We start from the raw sequence: 20,718 nt of genomic DNA on the forward strand, positions 1-20,718 counted from the left end.
AGGAATTGTAGGGCAGGTTCCAGAGCTTTCAGGGTTTCCCTTCCCTCCCTGCTTGAGGTCATTCGTCTTCAGCGTCTGGGGAATCATTTCATTTCCAAATGGGTTTATCGAGGTGTGGAGAATTAGAGAAGCAGCGTGGCTCAATGGAAAGAGCACGGGCTTGGGAGTCAGAGGTCATGGTTCGAATCCCAGCTCCACCGCTTGTCAGCTGTGTGACTGTGGGCAAGTCACTTCACTTCTCTGGGCCTCAGTTACCTCATCTGTAAAATGGGGATGAAGACTGTGAGCCTCACGTGGGACAACCTGATTAACCTGATTACCCTGTATCTACCCCAGAGCTTAGAACAGTGCACTGTACATAGTAAGCGCTTAACAAATACCAACATTATTATTATTATTAGTATTATTATTATTATTTCGTTTCCAAATGGGTATATCAAGGTTTGGGAACCGGGTTGAGGGCAGTGTTGATTCACCACCACCAGGTGGCACTGCTGGATTGCAGAGAGCCCACAGTCAGACAGAGAAACACCTATGTTAAGGCCCTTGTAATAATAATAATAATTATTATTATTGTTGTATTTGTTAAGTGCTTACTATGTGCCAAGCACTGCTCTAAGCTTTGGGATAGATACAGGGTAATCAGGTTGTCCCACCTGAGGCTCACACTTTTAATCCCCGCTTTACAGATGAGGTAACTGAGGCACAGACAAGTTAAGTGACTTGCTCAAGGTCACACAGAAGACAAGTGGAGCCACCAGGATTAGAACCCACGTCCTCTGACTCCCAAGCCCATGCTCTTTCCACTAAGCCATGCCTCTTCTCTTGTAGTGCACTTGTAGTGGTCATCCAGAGGTCAGCTAGGTCTCCCCATGTAGACTGCAAGCTCCTGTGGGCAGGGAACGTGTCTAACCACTCTGTTATATTGTACTCTCCCAAGTGCCTAGTACAGTGCTCTGTACAAAGTAAGCGCTTAATAAATCGATGGATTGCCTCTGCCTCTAGGCAGGCCTGTCCCCAATCCATCCTTTTCTTAAGAGTTCACCAGAGGGAGAGAGTCCCAAGCCCCAGAATCACCCATTCCAGTACCTTCAGAGTCTAATGGTTGGGAATTTTTCTAGCCTAAGTCCTCCTGTGGTTTTTGCTCCTGCTTCAGATGGATGTGGGTCTGACTCAGGCTTTGCTTTGACAGATCTGGAGGATCGAGAATTCTGCGAAGGTGCCGGTGGATCCGTCCCATTATGGCCAGTTCTACGGCGGGGATAGCTACATCATCCTATACAACTACAAGCACAGCAACAAGCAGGGCCAGATCATCTACAACTGGTGAGGGGGCCTGGGGAGGAGAGGGGTGCCCGGTCCCAGCCCAGCTGCCCTGCCTGAGCCCCGCGACCCTGGACGGGCAAACCAGTGGATGCGCTTCTTGACTCACGCTGATTGAGTCCCACTCTTTACCAATCAATGGAAGCAGCATGGTGTAATGGGAGTCAGAAGGTTGTGGGTTCTAGTCCCTCTTCTGTCACTTCTCCGCTATGTGACCTTGAGCAAGTCACTTCATTTCTCTGATCTTTAGTTCCCTCATCTGTAAAATGAGGATTGTGAGCCTCATGTGGGACAGGGACTGTGTCCAAACCAATTTGCTTGTATCCTATCCACCCCAGCGCTTACTACAGTGCCTGGCACACAATAAGCGCTTAACTAATACCACAGTTATTATTATTGAGGTCTTACCTGTGCTGAGCACTGCACTAAGTGCTTGGGAGAGTACAACAAAGTAAGTAGACACAATCGATGCTCTTGAGGAGCTTACAGTCTAGCAGGGGAGACAGACATTCATATAAATTATAGATAAGGGAAACTACCAAATAAAAGGATATGTACATGCACTTATACATATAAACATTAGTAAAAGAGTGTACACTCTTTTACTAATAGTAGCATGAAAAAATATCATCTCCCTCCTTTTTTCCTCTCCTCTCACCCTTAAGCTGTGAGAGGGTCAGAACAGGAGCTGACCATGTGATCCACCTACTCTGACAGGGTTGCTGATCACATGTAGGATATGAAAAAAACCCCTCTCTGAATTTGGATGTGTGTGTGTGTGTGTGTGTGTGTGTGTCTTTCAGGCAGGGTGCTGATTCCTCCAAGGATGAAATTGCCGCATCTGCCATACTCACTGCCCAGCTGGATGAAGAGCTGGGAGGGACCCCAGTTCAGGCATGTACCGGCACCCGTGAGAATGCCCAGTGCCCCCTATGCCTGCCCCTATCAGACTCCCCAATGCCCCCCACACCTGTGCCCCCATGGGAATTCTCAGTCCCCCCAATCTGTGCCCCCCCGAGGATCCCCAGTGCCCCTCACACCTGGACCCCCCCTAAGAATCCCCAGGGCCACCCACACCTCTGCCCCCTTGAGAATCCTGCCCCAATCATTCCTTGTTCTCCCCATCAGAGTTCCCCACTGAGCCACTTGGCCTTCCCTCTTCCCTTGTCTACCATGTCTCAGTGTCAGACAGGGCTGGGGGCTGGACCAGACGTCCAGTGGGCCAGTAAGTGGGTGATGGGCAGAAGGGGAGTGGCCCACTTTCTCTGCTTTTCTATGCTCCACCAGAGCCGAGTGGTGCAGGGTAAGGAGCCGGCCCACCTGATGAGCCTGTTTGGTGGGAAGCCCATGATCGTCTACAAGGGAGGGACCTCGCGGGAAGGCGGCCAGACAGCTCCTGCCAGCACTCGCCTCTTCCAAGTCCGCTCCAGCAGCTCCGGAGCCACCCGGGCCGTCGAGGTAACGTCTCGGCCAAGTGCGTCCTTAGGGTTTAGGAGGTTTGCATTTGACCTTTGAGAGATCATCTGGCCATTCACCGTGCCTCCAGGTTATGGTTAAACCAGCTGTCAGGGCTCGTGGTTTTTCTCTTTGACTCTAAATATACTCATCTTCTTCCTCGTTTTTCTCGCCTCTTCTCCCTACAGCTGACTCCGGCCGCTGGGGAGCTGAATTCCAATGATGCCTTTGTTCTGAAAACCCCCTCTGCAGCCTACCTGTGGGTGGGTCAGGGAGCCAGTGAAGCGGAGAAAACCGGGGCGCAGGAGCTGCTGAAAGTGCTGGGAGTCAAATCTGTGTCCGTGGAAGAGGGCAGAGAACCAGGTGGGGACTTCCTGCCAGTCCCTTCCCCCCTATGCTCCATACCACACATCCTCTCAGCTTCTTGCTCTCCAACCCCCCTGCTCCTGCGGGTCCCAGCTCCTCTTGGATTCCCGAGTCCCTTCCCTGAGACCTGAGAAGAGGGGGACCCATTCCAGGAGGTGGCTTGGTTTAGTACAAGAGTCGCCTAATCACCCATGCTCACTGGGGTCCAGGCCAGTCTGGGTCACTGGGAGTTTGGATTCCGCAGAGCCTGTGTGGCTTCGTCACCTCACTCTGGACCTGCCTAAAGCAGTTGATTTCTCCACTCATACCCTGGGATTCCCCAGTGTTCCCCGGGGTCTGTGATTCCCATCTCCAGCAGTACCAAGCGCCCCCAGGCTGAGCCTCTTCTCCTCAGGGAGGAGGAAGGGATTGGGACCCACAAGCATCCCACTCCTGAGCTGGGATTTCCCAATGGGCCTGGGCATAGAGGAGTGAGGGAAAGAGAAGTGAGGGAATGTCTGGGGTGAGGGTGGCACACCCTGGGAACTCCGGCTGGGGTTGGGGCAGCTGTTCGGGATCCCTCCACACCTTCTAGATCAGCCTTCTTCAACCACCCCATTGTCCGGATCTAATGGAAACAAGTCCCCTACTCCACCCCTTCTGCCCTCCCCTGCCACCCTCCTCCCTTGAGCTTGGAGGATCTGTCCTGCCCTGGGGCTTGGGTCCGTTTTTTCCTGGTTCCATTCAGTCATATGAGCCAGACCACTGTAGCTGGAGGGAGGGAAGACAGGAGGGGAGAAAGTCCACCCTCTTCTCTCTGAACCATGGCCTGATGACCCCCTGCCTAGCTCTGAAGTCAGCCCCTGGCTCTCCCTCGCCTGCCACAGGAATTTAGAAGGTCAGGAGCCATCTTATCTACACTTGTCTCACCTCCTATTTCCTCCTTTTGAGAAATGAAGCCACTTGAATCCCTCTGCTTCTGGGTTGGGGTTCTGCCTTGGGGGGCCTAACTCCAAGGCAGAACACTGAGCGGATGACAACCTCATGTCTCCCCTCACAGACAGCTTCTGGCAAGCCCTGGGTGGGAAAGCCAGCTACCGTACGTCCCCAAGGCTGAAGCAGAAGATGGACAGCCACCCACCCCGTCTCTTCGCCTGCTCCAACAAGATTGGGCGCTTCACCGTGAGTTTGGGTGGAGGGAAACCGAGCCCCTCCCTCCCTGCTTCCTCCCATTGTGGGCTTCTGTTTGGCCATGGAGGTGCCGCAGGCTGAATGCACAATGGGCCAAGAATTCACCCAGAAGCCAGATGGCCTGCTGGTCTCATGACCAACCTGATGGACCAGGGGTTGGAGGTTTCACCCCCTATATTCCCTAGAGTTTTGGAATCCCTTATGTCCCCCACCCCCAAAACCAGACAATCTCAATCGTTCAACTGACCAATAGTTTATGGAACATTTATTGCTTGCAGAGCATTGGATTAAGTGCATGGGAGAGTCCGTTACAGGTAGTAAGCCGTGATCCCTGCCCTCAAGGCGTTTAAAATTTAATGGGGGATAGAGAAACTAAAGTAAATTACTGACAGGAGCAAGCAGTAGAATATAAAATATGTAATATTTATATAAATATATAAATATTAAGGTATGTATGTAAGTGCAGCAGGGTGGGTGCCCCAGGCGAGGTGACCCGGAAGTGCTAAAGTGGCAGCTGTGAGGGGTGGGGGGATATAGTGTGGAGAAGCAGCGTGGCTCAGTGAAAAGAGCGTGGGCTCGGAATCAGAGGTCATGGGTTCGACTCCCGGCTCTGCCACTTGTCAGCTGTGTGACTGTGGGCAAGTCACTTAACTTCTCTGTGCCTCAGTTACCTCATCTGTAAAATGGGGATTATCTGTAAGCCTCACGTGGGACAAAGTGATTACCCTGTATCTGCCCCAGCACTTAGAACAGTGCTCTGCACATGGTAAGCGCTTAACAAATACCAACATTATTATTATTACATAGGGTGAGGAGATGAGAGTTAATCAGGGACGGCCAATGTGGTCTAGTGGATAGAGAACGGGCCTGGGAGTCAGAAGGAGCTGGGTTCTAATTCTGACTCCACCATTTGTTTTGTGACCCTGGGCAAGTCACTTCGCTTCTCTGTGCCTCAGTTGTCTCATCTGTAAAATGGGGATTGAGACTGTGGGCCCCACATGGGACAGGGACTGTGTGCAACCTGATAAGCTTGTATCTATCCCAAACTTAGTACAGTGTCTGGCACGGAGTAAACACTTAACAAATACTAAAAAAAAGGCCTCCTGGGGGAGATGTGACTTCCCTAGGGCAAAACATGAATGAATTGGGTCACCTCAGCAGCAGCCATTCTCCAGCGGCTCTCCCCTGTGTCCAAGGCAGATGTTGCTAGGGCAGTGGAAGGAATAGGTTTCCTCCAAAAAAGCCTTCTTCTCCAGAACTGGCTCAGGTGCAGGCTCTGCCAGAGCCCTTATCTTGCCATGGGCCGAGCCCTCCCCAGCCTCAGTTGGAGTCAGGGAGCCCAGGTTAGCCTCTGGAGGGCTGAGCCTCTGTGTTTGCTCATTCTGGGAGCACCTCCTGCCACAGCTGCCAATTACCACCTCCAAAACTCATTTGCTAATTAATCTATGTTCACGAACCCCAGTCATCTCCTTCTCTGGAAAAATAATTGGCAAATTTGTTAAGCGCTTGCTATGTCTCAAGCTGAGCAGCGTGGCCTAGTGGATAGAGCATGGGCCTGGGAGTCAGAAGGACCTGGATTCTAATTCTGGCTCTGCAACTCGTCTGCTGATTGATCTTGGGAAAGTCACTTCATTTCTGGGCCTCGGTTACCTCATCTGTAAAATGGGGATGGAGACTATGAGCCGTAATATGGGACAGGGACTGTGTCCAACCCAATTACCTTTTAACTACTCCAGCGCTTAGTACCGTGCCTGGCACAGAGTAAGCACTTAACAAATACCTCAATTATTATATTATTATTATACAATATTAGTCCCTGTCTCACAAGAGGCTTACAGTCTAAAAGGGAGGGAGAACAGGCATTTAAAGCTGATTTCACAGTTGAGGAGACTTGAGGCACAGAGAAATTCATCAACATGCTTAAGATCAGGGAGCAGTCAGAAGGCAGAGTGTGGGATGAAACTCAGATCTCCTGGCTTCTAGTGATGTGCTCTTCTGATTCATCCATGCTGCTCTCTGGTTCAAATCCTTGTTTAGATGCTTGGATCATGGTAGCGCCTGAGATCATCTATGTGAAAGCATTTTGATTTTTTTGCATGAGAGGGCTCTTTGAAAGAGGACATCTTGCCCATCTCCCTCATCCCAAACAGAAATTGCCCCCCACCCCTCCCAGTCAGAGAGATAGATTGTCTACCCCGTTAGAGAACCACAGCCGTCTCATTTGGGAAGTTCATTGTAATGTCTAACCCATCATCCCTGTAGCTGAGTTTCTGTTGTCCAACTCTGGCTTTCCTGGGGCTGGCACCCAGCTACTACTCACCCCTACCTGTGTGGTAGGGAGCTCCCTAATAAATTTCCATGGACTTTTGCCTCCCCCTTGATTGAGCTAATGATCAATGAATGGTAGTCATCATCATCAATGGTATTTATGGAGCACTTACTGTTTCCAGACTAGTGTACTAAGCGCTTGGGAGAGTACAGTACAACAGGGCTGGTAAACACACTCTGCCCACAGTGAGTTTACACTGCAGAGGGGAGATGGACATTAATATAAATAATTTATGATATATAATTTAATTTATGGATCTGTACATAAATGCCGTGGGGTGATTAATTATAGGAAGAGCCTCCCCGCTTACTTCCTGGGACCCAGGCCTTGTCACACATCCAGGATGCCAGCCAGGAGGGAAGGTGGCTTTCTAATCATGCTTAATCCCTTTCCAGATCGAAGAGGTTCCTGGCGAACTCCTGCAGGAAGACCTGGCCACGGATGACGTTATGCTCCTTGACACCTGGAACCAGGTATGGATGGCATGGGGAGAAGGAAAGAAGGAGCAGGGACTGGGAATTTGACCCTCACTGTGAGGGCACCCAGGTTGAGAGGGCAATTCTGTGGTGGTGCTGTGGAATCCCTAAGTACCCTACCTCTATGTCTCTGAGACTCTTTCAATGCGGGAAAACCCATCTTCCAAGGGGTATGGAAGAGCTGCTACTTTGTCCCTTTGAGGACTGGCTCCTCTGGGAAGCCACGTCTTGGCCTTTCCCAGCCCGGTCGCTCCAGATCAGGGTGGGATTTCCTAACAGCAAACTGTGTGCCAGGGAGAGATCAGGCCATCACCACCTTGGCATGTTTGTATTAACATAGGCATTAGTCTTATTACCCTGAAATGCTTTAAAAAAAAAGCCCACTAGCCTGGGAGACTAAAGTTTAAAGCATGAGCAGAGAATGTTGATATTTGCTAGGGCCTGAAGAGACAATGAAGGGCATTTCTTTCTCCCTTCTCCCTCTCTCTCTGCCTCTCCCTCTCTCTTGCCCTCCACCACCCTCTCACTTGCTCTCTCTCTCTCTCCATCCTCTCCCCCTCTAACTGAGGTTCATTCAGGACAAAAGCTTAGGAGTTGAACTCTTTCTTTGCAGATTTTTGTCTGGGTTGGAAAGGATGCTGAAGAAGAAGAAAAGACTGAGGCCTTGTCATCTGGTAATTTCCTAGTTTCTATTTTTACATGTGACCCATTCATTCGGGGCCATTTGGGCAGGGAAAGGGAGACTAGGTCTTACAGATGAGAAGGGTGGGTTCACTGGGTATTCCAACAGACCAGCCTCTCTCCTGGACAATGACTTTGGGGCTTTCCACCTTTCTTGACCTCTATCCCTGAAGAGAATGTGAACAAACCACATTGCCGATGACAAGCCCCAGAAACTAAAGGTGGGATAGTTCTAGTTCTACCCAGTAGATCTTTTTGGCCCCAATTCCCAAAGCCTAGACCAAAAAACAGTCATTATCCGTATTCATTCATTCATTCAATCGTATTTAATGAGCGCTTACTGTGTGCAGAGCACTGTACTAAGCACTTGGGAAGTACAATTCGGCAACAGATAGAGACAATCCCTACCTAACAACGGGTTTATCTCAAGACTTGACCTGGTTAAGGGTAAAGTTCTTTACACACAAGGCCCCGCATGGAAAGGCAGATTCTCAATGGGAGTTAATGACGAGTGGGCCGTGTCTCCCAGGATTTGGATATTGGCAGCATCCTCTCCAGAGGTGCTCCTCTGTTTATACAACAGTGACAGTCAGACTGCCTCAGCTGCTTAGTATGGACTTTAACACCACCGCCGCCCCCCCACCCCAGAGTACTCCCAGGCATTGTTATTTATTAACGTAGAAAAGTTGGAATTCTTCCATATCTGTTCCCCCAGCCGAGGCCCAGAGGGCCTCATGTTGGAGCAGAAACAACAACAAAAAAACCCTTCAGGGTTTTCCTCTCCCCCCATTACTCTATTTTTCTTTTTTGTGTTTTTCTAGCTAAAAGGTACATTGAAACAGACCCTGCTCACCGTGACAAGAGAACTCCGATTACCCTCATCAAGCAAGGAGCGGAACCTCCCTCATTTGTGGGCTGGTTCCTGGGCTGGGATAACAATTACTGGACTTTGAGTCCTCTGGATAGGGCCATGGCCGAGCTGGCTGTGTAAGCCGACAAGAGGTCCACCATTTTCAGTGCCTTCCCGAGCTGTTGTTCTTGCGGAGACCCAATTCAGTCTGGCAACTCTTGGGGTTTTTTTTTTTTTTTTACAATAGCCAAATAGTTGTGCAATAAAGAAAATTCATTGCAAACCATATCTTATCCTCTGTGCTTTGGATATTTAATATAATAAAGCTTATTTGGAACATCTGGACACCACTGTGTCTGTACTTTGTTGCATTTCAGTCCACGCGGGGCATTGAGCAGAGCTGGATTCAGGGTGCGAGCACATTCCGGGGAGTGGGGGGGAGGTGCTTCTCGGGGCTCAGAAGTTCTTACCAGACAGTCTTAGACACCAGGTGGGCCAGGGGCAGGGTGTGATCTTGAGGCAAGGAAGTTCCTTTATTCCACCACACCCCTCTCTTACCTGGATCCTTGGCTTGGAGCCAGTCAGAGCCAGGCAGTGAAAGTTATGCCCAAGAGCCACTCAATAATAATAATAATAATAATACTGGTATTTGTTAAGTGCTTACTCTGTGCAGAGCACTCTTCTAAGCACTTGGTGGGGGGAAATACAAGGTGATCAGGTTGTCCCACATGGAGCTCACAGTCTTAATCTCCATTTTACAGATGAGGTAACTGAGGCACAGAGAAGTGAAGTGACTTGCCCAAAGTCACACAGCAGACAAGTGGCGGAGCTGGGATTAGAACCCATGACCTCTGACTCCCAAATCCGGGCTCTTTCCACTGAGCCTCAATCAGTCAATCAATCAATCAACTGTATTTATAGATGCTAACTGAGTTCAGAGTACTGTTCTAATTGCTTGGGAGAGTACAATATAACAATAGACATATTCCCACTCCCCTCAATGTGGCCCAAATCAGCCCCTTCAAGTCTCAGCCCCCCACAGCCCCTAGTAATAATAATAATGGTATTGGTTAAGCGCTTACTTTGTGCCAGGCACTGTACTAAGCACTGGATAATAATACAGCAGGAAAGAAAACAACACAAACCAGCCCAACTTTTAACTATCCTTGGTTATTTAAATAAGGAGCTTAAAATGGAGTTGAAGGATAAATTTCTTAACTCAAGTAGGACAAGGAGCAAGATTGCCTAGGGAGGGGTTTAATGTGATGGTGACTTTCTCTAATCTCTTATTTAAAGCAAATAGCATTTCCTTCTGTCCAGGAGAAACTGTAAAGCACCCCGTCGATACCAAAGGCAGGCTGTGGTTGGAAGGGTAAGACACTGCTGTTACCCTGCTTTGCTTGTGTATTTCCCCTAGATGTAAATTAAGCAGACCACTCCTTGCTGGAACATCTTATCAGTTTCCCACCAAAAAAGCACTGTTCTCACTCTAATAAGCTGAGCTGTTCCTCCTAGAAATAGCATTTGGAGCTGTGCAGTGCTGAAAGCGAAAAGAGAAATGCAAGCTTATTTGGACATGGAATATGTCTGTTATATTACTGTGTTGTACTCTTCCCAAGGACTTGCACAGTGTCCAGCATACAGTAAGCGCTCAATAAATGTGCTTGATTGATTGATTGGGAACACTGGCTGTGAAACACGGGGCTGTGGCCTGTCTCCATGTCCTGCCCCTGCCTCAGTCACCCGCCCTCCACCACCCCCTCCATCGCAGAATAACTATTCTGAGACTTTTTCTTATTCCGGAGTGCCTTCCAGTAGAAGGGTTAAATGACATGACCCCAGGACTGAACAATTTTCCTCCTATTTTGAATTACTGAAGCATGTTTTAAAGATTTTTCTTTTTAATGAGCAAGGTATTTATACCTCTGGAGCAAGAGCACTTGTGTATTTGCTTGGGAAAGAAGCAAAATATATCAGCCATCTAAACACCATTACAGCAAGAAAATGTTTCCTTGCCCATTGTGTGGGTCTGGAATTGGGCAGTTTTAAACAATTGTATGTAGCTTTAAAGATAGAAAGTTTATGACTGCAAGGTCAAGATTCCATGAAGATTGGGCCCTTTACAGGGTTTCTATTGAAGGGTTGGGTGATTCATCAATCTTCTTCCTTTCCTGAAAGGGAGCTGAGGTATTGTGCCAAGTAAATGTCAAAATAAGTTTAAAATACAGTATTTTTATAATACAAATTCTATGGCTATTTGGATCATTACAATGAATTAGCAAAGATGTGGGCATAAGCTTAGTGCGTATGGGTGATGAAAGGACAGATCGACCCCTGCATCTACTTTAGGACTCTAAATCAATTTGGGGCCCCTTTAAAGTAATTTGCATGACCCCATTGGCTTACACGTCCCCCCCAGTTTTTTGTTAGCAACTACGAAAAACAGCTGTGTGGCTGTGGGAAAGTCACTTAACTTCTCGGTGTCTCAGTTACCTCATCTGTAAAATGGGGATTAAAACTGTGAGCCCCACGTGGAACAACCTGATTACCTTGTATCCCCCAGCGCTTAGAACAGTGCTTTGCACATAGTAAGCGCTTAACAAATACCACCATTTATTTTTTGTTTTTATTTAGGACTCCAAATCAATATGGAGTCCCTTTACAGTCATTTGCGTGACCCCATGGGTTTACACGTCCCCCCCAGTTTTTTGTTAGCAACTACGAAAAACAGACTAATAGGATCCGCCCAACTCCTGTAAACCCCATCTGGGTTTTAGGAAGGATTCCGATTTGCTTCTCTGAGCCAACCATGTCGATTCCCACAAGGGCTGGGGCAACCATAAAGGTAAACACCTGGGGACAGGGATCTTATTACTGGGATCCTTTGGGGGCAAAAGGGAATGAATGATGCATTGCGGGGAATTCCACCAGCAGCTTGTGATGATCCCAAGGTTAGAAACTACACTCTTTGGGCAGATCTTTTCTTCTATAGCAGAATGAGAGTAGAGTGAATTATCTGGACAATTCCGCCAAGATGACCTTTGGTCATTTTCTCTGCACCCCTGGAAGGCAGGGGATGTAAAACCTCATTGAGCATGGAACATTTTGCTGATGTTTGACTTCATTTGGAGAGGGACAGGAGGATCACAGATTGTTCATTCTCACAGATACACATCTCATGTATCCTGGCTCTGCCACTTTCCAATTGTGACACCTTGGGCTATTCACTTAACTGAGGGCCTCAGTTTCCTCACCTGTAGAATGGGGATTCACTGCCTGTGTTCCCTCCTACTTAGCCTGGAAACCCCATGTAGGAAAGAGACTGTGTCTGATCTGGTTGTATTGCACGTGCCTCATTGTTTAGCACTTAATGTGCAATTATTGATAATAATTACTAATTGTTTCATTAGCATAAGAAAGAAAATGGTCTAATTTGAGTTTCCCCACCTTTCTCTCTGCCTCTCCACTTGCTCCGGAGGAGAAGGGAGAGGTCAAAACCCTGGCAGGAGGAGAAGCCAACAAGTGTGGAGAGATAAGGGCCCAGTACAGGGCAGCTGGCCCTCAAGGTCCAGCTCAGTTAACTATAAAAGGTGGGGTTCCAATCGACAAGGCAACTTTTTCAGTCACGCCTTAAAAGGCCCCGTATCACTGATTCCTTTCACACATTGTGGCCATTACTTTATTTTTCTAAGACCCTAGTTGGGCCTCTGAGCTGTATTTCAAGATAATTTGTATGAATTAAAAACTTTTGAGACTTAAAAGCAAGCCTGGATCACCCATCTTTCCTGGACACAGAAGACAGAGGTGATCGTATTAAGAATTAATCTTAGGGCGGGTCCGCTTGACACAAAGCAAACCCAACCCTGGATCCACACACAGTTTCACCCCCTAACTAGCAACCGGTTCAGGCTTCATTCACCACGGTGAGTTCTACCACACAATCTGAACTAAACGACAGCTATTTAAAGCTGGGAGAGGAAAAGAGGAAGCATTGTAAAAGGAACGGAAACACTCACTTGAGACATAAATAGACCTGAACCTGAATTCAAATCTAGTTGAAGAGCAACAGTTTCCAGACTAAGCATTGTCTTGGGTACCTCCTGCAAAGTAGACTGTGTCTGGTTAGAATCAATCCATTAGTAGTATTAATTAAGCACTTACTATGCACAGAGCACTCTACTGAGCGTCTGAGAGTACAGTACAAGCTAGTTGATAGTTGCATTCCTTGACTGCAAGGAATTTACACCCTACAGGGGGGCAGTGCAGTGCCAATTCCCAGAGGACGGTTTGATTGTTTACTGAGTTTGGGAAAGTTTTCTACCAGTAGTCTTCCTTTCTACTCACTTGTTGGCTTTTTTACTGCCCCTCTTCACCGAAACACCCCTTTCTCCCAGCTCCTTCTAGCTGGGCTCATTACTTCCTCCTTCTCCTCTGGGATGAGGGCACAGAGAGTTCCCTTGAAGAGGCCTTCCCCTCAAACTCCTGCCTTTAAGCTTGTTGCCACTTAACTCTTTTTCTGGATGATCCTAGTCATCTCACATTGTTTAATGATTCCAGGTTTCCTCAGGAAGCATTCTCTGATGATCCTCTTACCTCCCCATCCCATTCTCCCCATCTTCTGCATCACCTATGCACTTAAATCCAACCCCCGAAACACCCTGATATTCACTCCATCCTCTCAGCACTTCTGTACATATCCTTATACTCTACTGCTTCCCCTGTAATTTATTTTAATGTCTTTTCCCAATTAGATTATCAGCTTCTTGAGAGCAGTGATTGTGTCTTCTAACTCCAGTGTATTCTCCTAAGCACTTTTGTACAGTGTTCTGCACACAGCAAGAGCTCAGTAAATATCACTGATTGAATGGTTGACGACTCCTCCTTCAGACTAGCTGGGAGCCCATGTGAATTTGGCCAGGAATTGGAGCTTCAGTTTACAGTTGTCCCTCAATAAAAGCTGTTGGCTGACAGTGAACAGACCACTTTTTGAACTAATTTGGGAAAGGGAAGCGTAAACTGACAAACCCAAGTAACTTTCCTGAACAAAGCAAGATCCAGGAGGTTTGCAATCCCCACAGTCAGGCTCAGAGAGACCACCACATGGTGAAAACCACTCTTCTTGTCTTCTAGGAGAGGAAGCCTGGGCTCAGACCGATATGTTCAATGCTATTCATTGAGCATTTACTGCATGCAGAGCACTGTGCAAAGCACTTGGGAGAGTTGGTAGACTTGTTCCTTGCCCACAGTGAGCTTACAGGGAGCGTCAGGCATTAAAATAAATTATAGGTATGTGCATTACCATTGTGGGGCTGAGGATGGGGTGAATATCAAGTGTTTAAAAGGTACAGATCCAAATGCATAGGCAATGCACAAGGGAGAGGGAGTAGGGGAAATGGAGGGATCAGTCAGGGAAGGCCTCAAGAAGATGTGTTCTTAAAAGAGTGATGGTCAGTGGTATATGAAGGGGGAGAGAGTTCCAGGCCGGGGGGGAGTGGGAGAATCTGAAGGGGTCAGCAGTGAGATAACTGAGAACCCTCGTGGCCTAGTAGAACAAGCACAGGTCTGAGAGTCAAGGCAACTGATTTCTTATCCTGGCTCCACCATGTTGCTTGCTGTGTGACTTTGGGCAAGTCACTATATTCTGCCCCTAAATTTTCTCATCTGTAAAATGGGGAATAAAAACCTGTTCCCTCTCCCCCTTAGAGTATGAGCCTCACGTGGGACAGGAACTGTCCAATCTGATTATCTTGTCTGAATCCCAGCACTTAGTGTTTGGCAAATAATAAATGCATAACAAATACCACAATTATTATTATAACTATTACAACTTTACCCATTTTCAGAGGTCTTCTGCCACTTGCTTAAGACTGGGCTACACCTTTCCATTTACAGCACTTATTCAACAACTGAGGACACAAAAGAAGAAAATCCATGGGAAAGTGGACCGATGGAAAGCTGTATACTTTATTCTGTATATTATAGGAAATGAAGGCCCTAGGAGAATTCTTACAGTAGCGTCTTACTATAATTTCCTTTCTGATCTCCAGTCCTTCTCCATCATATTGTATCATCCAAACCTATAATCCACTGGTGCTGCTGGGAAGTCAGAAATGAGGGCATTTTAGTATTGAGATTCAAGAAGATCAGAAAAGTACAGCCATCCTGGGCCCGAGAAGAGATCCTTGACAAGAACTTCAAGCTGCATAATTCAAGAAGAATATTACAGAACAAATTCCAAAATAATAAGAATAAAAATTTAAAACAAATCTTGAGTTTAAGTTTTGAGAAGATCCAAATATTTCTACTGAAGAAGTCCACATATGCAGCTCTTACACCAAGGAAAGAGTCAGAGGAGGTTTTACAAATTCAGCTGGGGGAGACCCAGCTGGCCCAGGCCATCAGGAACCCCAGAGGGTGGCTTATTTTTTTTGGTGGTTTATTTATTTGAGGAGCAGCAGCTCATCTCAATGTCTCCAGGACAATTTGGGGCCTCACAAAGGATATAGTGAAGGGGAATGGTCACTCATGCAGGGCCAGTGGCTTGCAAGGAGGGACATCAGGTTTTTCTTCCTCAAAGCAAAAAGTAATGGAAAAAAGCAAAAGGATGATATTTAATTTGGAATTTAGATGTACATTATTGTTACAAAAGGAAGTACTGCTTACTGCCTCATTCTTTAATCATTCAATTGGCATGATTTGTCCCATAACCATGAAAAAAAACCAACATGCAGGGCTGGACACCCAATTTACATACCCGTTTACATCCCGGGCCCAGGAATGTTCCTAATGTGCACTGGTATATCAAAGGGGCAGATGGAGGGGCAAACATGGGAAACTAAAAGACAACCAGAATCCCTAATCCCCCAATCAGATATAGAAAAGCTTAGTCATTGCATGGTTATTGTCATTTTTAAATAAAACTATTAAAAAATTGCCATAAGATATACAAGCCCTTTAGTGATTATATAAAGGGTCTGAAAGGCAATGATAAACACTAAAATTGAGTCTTGGAACAATTTATAAAACACTTCTATTTCAAAATACAAAGCAAAGTTGGTCTACAAAAGGTCTTAGAGGCCTTGAAGTTATTGGGTTAGTCTTTTCCAACAGCAGAGAGAGCTTGCAACCGGGCAGGGTTTCTATGACGACCACTCAACTGCAGCCATGGTGACAGAGTGGCGGTTCGCTTGGAAACAGTCTCCATACCCTAGGGAGGCAAAATCAGGACGCTCCCCACAACACCATGGATAGGAAAGAGACAAAAGAGGCACTATCCCTTATTGTGTTGTGGGAGAAAAAGGGAGGGGTGGTTTGAGAATGAATGAGACTTAAGGAAAAATTTGTTTGCCTAGCAGGGGAGGTCAAAACCTAGAGCAAAATCTATTCCATAGTAACAGTGCCCTCCGGGTATCTGCTACTGCAAGGGAAGTTCTTGCTCTGGACTCCTGAGATGGATGATTAGTGCGGCTGTCAACTCAAAAAAAAAAAAAAAAGTAAAGAAAAAAAGGAACTTAAAAAAAATGGCCTTTGGGGGAAGATTTAAGCTACAAAAAGGATTATCAAAAAAAAAAATATCGGGAAAAATAAAAAATATACATTTGAAAGTTTAAAGCAGGTTTCATATAAATGAACAAAGTTTGATCTCCTTCAGAAGTAGCAACTAACAATTTTTATGTCACGCTGTGATTACTTTACACCCTAAGCACATCGAAGTCAACATGTCACAGAAGAAAAAAGGTTAGAGCTGGGTTTAGATTTCCCCGCTTTCGCTACTCGCAGGTTCCAGCTAGATTGGGGCCCCTGCTCCGGTTCACTGTGGTCAGCCCCAGCTTCCTGCCTCCAGCTCTGCAGGTTAGTGCTTGGCCATGATGCCCTGCAGCATATCAATGGGCAGAGGGAAGACGATGGTGGAGTTCTTCTCTGCAGCAATGGTGGTGAGAGTCTGAAGGTAGCGGAGCTGGAGGGCGGCCGGGGATTCGGTGATGACGATAGAGGCTTCTTTCAGAGCCCTGGAGGCATTCATTTCCCCCTCAGCAGCAATGACCTGTGGGACAGATGGAGGGTAGAGGCATACAAGAGCTGCCCAGGCTTAAAGGGCTGGCTTACTTCCTTACTCCCACTCTCTTAAGAAATTCAATAGATAAAAACACCAAGAGAAGCAGTGTGGCCTAGTGATAAAATATGGGCCTGGAAACCAGAGAACCTGGGTTCTAAGAGGTTCTACTCCCTTCTGCGGCATTCTGGCTTGTTCCCTTCATCCATCCCCACATCACATATGTATATGTTATTTATTTATGAATATTAATGTCTGTCTCCCCCTCTAGACTGTGAGCTCACTGTGAGCAAGGAAGTGTCTGTTGTTTTATTGTACTCTCCCAAGTGCTTAGTACACTGCTTTGCACACAGTAACTGCTCAATAATTGCAATTAAATGAATGAATGAATTAATGAACAATCCCAATTCCACCATTTTCCTGCACTTCACTTCTCTACACCTCAGTTTCCTTGACTGTGAATTAAGTTTCCTTGACTGAAAATGAGGTATTTAATACCTGTTCTCCCTCCTACTTAGACTCTGAGTCTTACAAAGGACAGGGACTGTGTCTGACCTGATGAACTCGTACCTACCCCAGTGCTTAGAACTGTGCTTCACACCTAAGAAGTGTTTAACAAATACCATAAAAAAACACAAAAAACCCCACAAAAAAGAATCCCAAATGTTGTAATTGTCCTTGCTGTGAAACACACCAATGCGCAGACTCAACAATCTGTAAACAGCCCTGACAGAATAGAGGAGGAGAAAAAATACAATTTAGCTCAATTTTGAGAGGGTGTTGGGGAAATCTTAGAAGTGGTTAGTTTTGACTGTAATATGGGTTGATTTCAACATATCTTGCATTCTTCTTGATGTGGATACCATGAAAGAATACAACTTAAAAATTTTCTGCCAACCAATTAGAGTTCCATAGCATGTGGACATATTTCCTATTTGTCCCTGGCCAGCACATCAAAAATCTCGCTTTTACTGACACCCAGGAAAGTCATTTGAAGCAATGTTTTTTTTCTTATCTCCCCTCGCTCTCCTGTTTTCCCACCCTTGGACCAATTCACCTCATTGTACTTTAAACTTGGGTTTCGGTCATGATCCAATCAGTCCACTCCCTTCTGCCTTATTTTGTTGATCTCCTGCTACAAACCTGAACATTTTGCTCCTCTAACACCAATCTACTCTCTGTACTTCAATCTTGTCTGTCTCGCCACTGACTACTTGCCCATATCCTCCTTTTGGCCTAGAACTCCTTGCCCCTTCATATCCAATATACCAACTCTCCACACTTTCAAAGCCCTACTAAAATCATATCTCCTCCAAGTGGCCTTGCCTGACTAACCCCTCACTTCCCCTATTCGCCTTCCCTTCGGTGTCACTTATACACTTGGTTCTGTACCCCTTCAACACTAGAAACTCATCCCAACCCCAGTCCTACAGCACTTGCACATTTCCTTATAGTCTGCCATTTCCCTGATCTATATTTATTGTCTTTTTCCCCCTCTACAATGTGAACTCCTTGAGGGCAGTGTTCATATGTACTAACTATATTGTATTGTAATCTCCCAAGCCTGTAATACAGTGCTTTGCAAAAAACAAGAGCTCAATAAATACCATTCATTGACTCTCCTAACCGCAACTTGCTGTACCAGTCCTCCCTCCAAAACTTTTTTTAAAAATTTGTCCATCCTCTATGCCCCAACTCCGCTCTTCCCCAGCTATTACTACCTGGGATCCCCAGTGCTATGGGAACAGGACTGGGTTGTGGGCTGGAAAAGCATGGAGGCCTGGGGAAGGGGCCAGCCCCTGCCTGCTGCCATGGCTTAGCGAGGGCTGGAATGGTATCGGTGCAGCAGGGAATGGACAGGAACAGGGTAGGGAGAGTGGGACTAGTTTAGAAAAACAAGGGAGGTGGGGTGAGTTCATAGTTTTAGGGTGAGGGTCTGGCATTGTTGCGAGGTCAGGAACAGAGGCAGAAACAAGGGAACCAGAAGCAGGATACTGGTTTAAACGAGTGGGGATGGGAGGGTGAGAAGGTCGGATGAATAAAGGCAAGAAAAAAGGACTAATTGCCTGGGCAACAGGAGAGCTACCGGGAGTTGTGGTTTACTGACCAATGACAAGCTAGCAAATATGAATCATGCCCGTTAAAGGTTTCATGAGAATGGGGAATCACACAGGGTGTGCCTTTTAGAGAAAACTGTACTGTACTGCACCTGAACTCCCAAGCAAACATTTCAGTTCAACAAAACCATGAATTGAGGAAAGAGGAGGCAAAAGTGGTGACTAAACAAGCTTTTGTCACCAGAACAGTAGAGTGCTGGTTTAGCTTACCACATTTGCTCATAAAAGTGCTTACTTGTTCAAACACAGTTTAACCTCAGAAGGATCTCATGCCAGACGCAATCAACATAAAACCTCCTGGCAAGGACTCCAATCCCTCTGACTACAGGGTAAGGAATGAGGCATTTTAGGAAACAGAAAATTTGCTACCTACTGTGCCAGGTAGATGTGAGAAATATCAGTGTCTTTGTAATAAACAAACTCATTCTCTCCACTGGCAGATTCCAGAGATCCCAAGAGCAGGTTGCTTTTATGTATCTTTCACTCTTTTTGAATCTGATTGAACTATTTACTTGTCACAGATTGAAAGCTAACCTGCCCTTGCCCAGCCTGGTGGAGTTTTTCCCCTGTGCTATCTGCTGTCTGCCCTTGAGAAAGGCACCTAACCCAAGAGAATTCCCATCAGGAATTTTCCCCCTTCATTTCCCTGATCACAGAGGGGAAAGAGCTGAACCTACAGAGAAATAGGAGGTATTCATTCGTCCAGCTTTCCCTGTGTAAGAACTAGGGATGAGAATTTTTATGTACATTCCAACTCAGAAACAAGTTTTATAGGACGGTGTGGAAGGATAGTCCAAGGGGAAGAGGGGGCAGAGCTCCAATGCTAGCTGATTAGCTTAGAGTCTGTTGGGCTCCCACGGGTAAAATAATCAAATCTCTCACCAGGCTCTGTCCCTTAATCACTGCTTGGCTTTCCAAGGGCATAAAGGAAAGGGGAAGACTAATAGAACTGCAGGAACCTTTACTCTTTTCCTCTTTTATCATTCCCTTTTCCCACTCTCTTGAGGTTTGCTTCATGGGGGAAACTTGGAATAGAACCTTTGTTTGCTGTAAAGTTGGAATTATTACCTTGGCCCTGGCTTCCCGGGCAGCTTCTGCTTCAGCAGCCATAGCTCTCTGGAGTTGCACAGGTAACTTCACATCTTTAATCTCCACCCGCTCCACTTTGATCCCCCAGTCATCTGTAGCATCATCCAAAGTGGCCTGGGAAGTGAAAGGAGCAAAGGTGAATTTCCCACCATTTCCCACCATGCACTATTAGAAAGTCCCAGGAGTATTATGCCTTGGGTGTGGGTACTTGTCGAGCTTTTTCAGGGGTGCACAAAGCAGGTTTAATCAAACACAGATTTTTAAATCATGATCAGAATTGGAGAAGTGAAGGGATTTCTCGCTCCTGGAGAAAAAAAGACTCAGGTGGGGAAGCCTGAACAATACCCACCTTCCTACCCAGGAAGGACCACACAACCAGTGCTTGATTTGAAATGAAAGAGGGTTATGCGAGGAGTCAGGGATTACATAATTTCACATTTCAAATTTGGGTTGATTTTGAAGGTGTGCCATTATTATTATCATTGTTATAACTGATCGAGCCCTACTGCCCAGGCTCAGAGCCACCATATCCAAAATCTCCCAGGCTGAGTTCAGGCAAGCCCTGACACAAATTAAGCACGAGGAACAGCACTATTATTTGGTAGTGAAAGTGCTGGATGTAACTCACTGGATTTGGAGAGAGACAAACAGGGGCTTCGAGGGCTACATTCCATTCCTTCTCTCTGCAGACAACTTCCCAAACAAAGGTGACCTCTGCAGAAATCCTCTCCCACAAAGTTTGGTTATAAAGACACCATACAGTCAACAATGTTCTGACCTTTCAAAACTGAAAGATTTTCCAGCTTATT

General features: G+C 46.5%; 2 protein-coding genes across 6 annotated transcripts in view; one reads left to right on the top strand and one right to left on the bottom strand.

Annotated features, from left to right (window-relative positions):
* GSN (gelsolin) overlaps window positions 1-8,995 on the top strand; it is a 64,198-nt gene extending 55,203 nt beyond the window's left edge. For all 5 annotated transcript variants that reach the window (XM_029062964.1, XM_029062961.2, XM_029062962.2 and 2 more), the window contains 8 exons: window positions 1,193-1,326; window positions 2,127-2,217; window positions 2,611-2,781; window positions 2,967-3,141; window positions 4,184-4,305; window positions 7,039-7,116; window positions 7,733-7,793; window positions 8,622-8,995. In XM_029062964.1, the coding sequence (XP_028918797.1) occupies window positions 1,193-1,326; window positions 2,127-2,217; window positions 2,611-2,781; window positions 2,967-3,141; window positions 4,184-4,305; window positions 7,039-7,116; window positions 7,733-7,793; window positions 8,622-8,791 (1,002 nt within the window). In that variant the 3' untranslated portion in view covers window positions 8,792-8,995. The remainder of the gene's footprint in view (window positions 1-1,192; window positions 1,327-2,126; window positions 2,218-2,610; window positions 2,782-2,966; window positions 3,142-4,183; window positions 4,306-7,038; window positions 7,117-7,732; window positions 7,794-8,621) is intronic.
* Window positions 8,996-14,592: 5,597 nt separating this feature from the next.
* Window positions 14,593-20,718, bottom strand: part of STOM (stomatin) — a 37,152-nt gene continuing 31,026 nt past the window's right edge. The window contains exons 6-7 of the mRNA XM_029063446.2: window positions 19,889-20,023; window positions 14,593-16,694 (exon numbers count right to left, since the gene is read on the bottom strand). Coding sequence (XP_028919279.1) covers window positions 16,503-16,694; window positions 19,889-20,023 — 327 coding nt within the window. The 3' untranslated portion in view covers window positions 14,593-16,502. The remainder of the gene's footprint in view (window positions 16,695-19,888; window positions 20,024-20,718) is intronic.

This window comes from Ornithorhynchus anatinus, chromosome 4 (assembly GCF_004115215.2).
Source record: "Ornithorhynchus anatinus isolate Pmale09 chromosome 4, mOrnAna1.pri.v4, whole genome shotgun sequence".
Classification (NCBI taxonomy): domain Eukaryota; kingdom Metazoa; phylum Chordata; class Mammalia; order Monotremata; family Ornithorhynchidae; genus Ornithorhynchus; species Ornithorhynchus anatinus.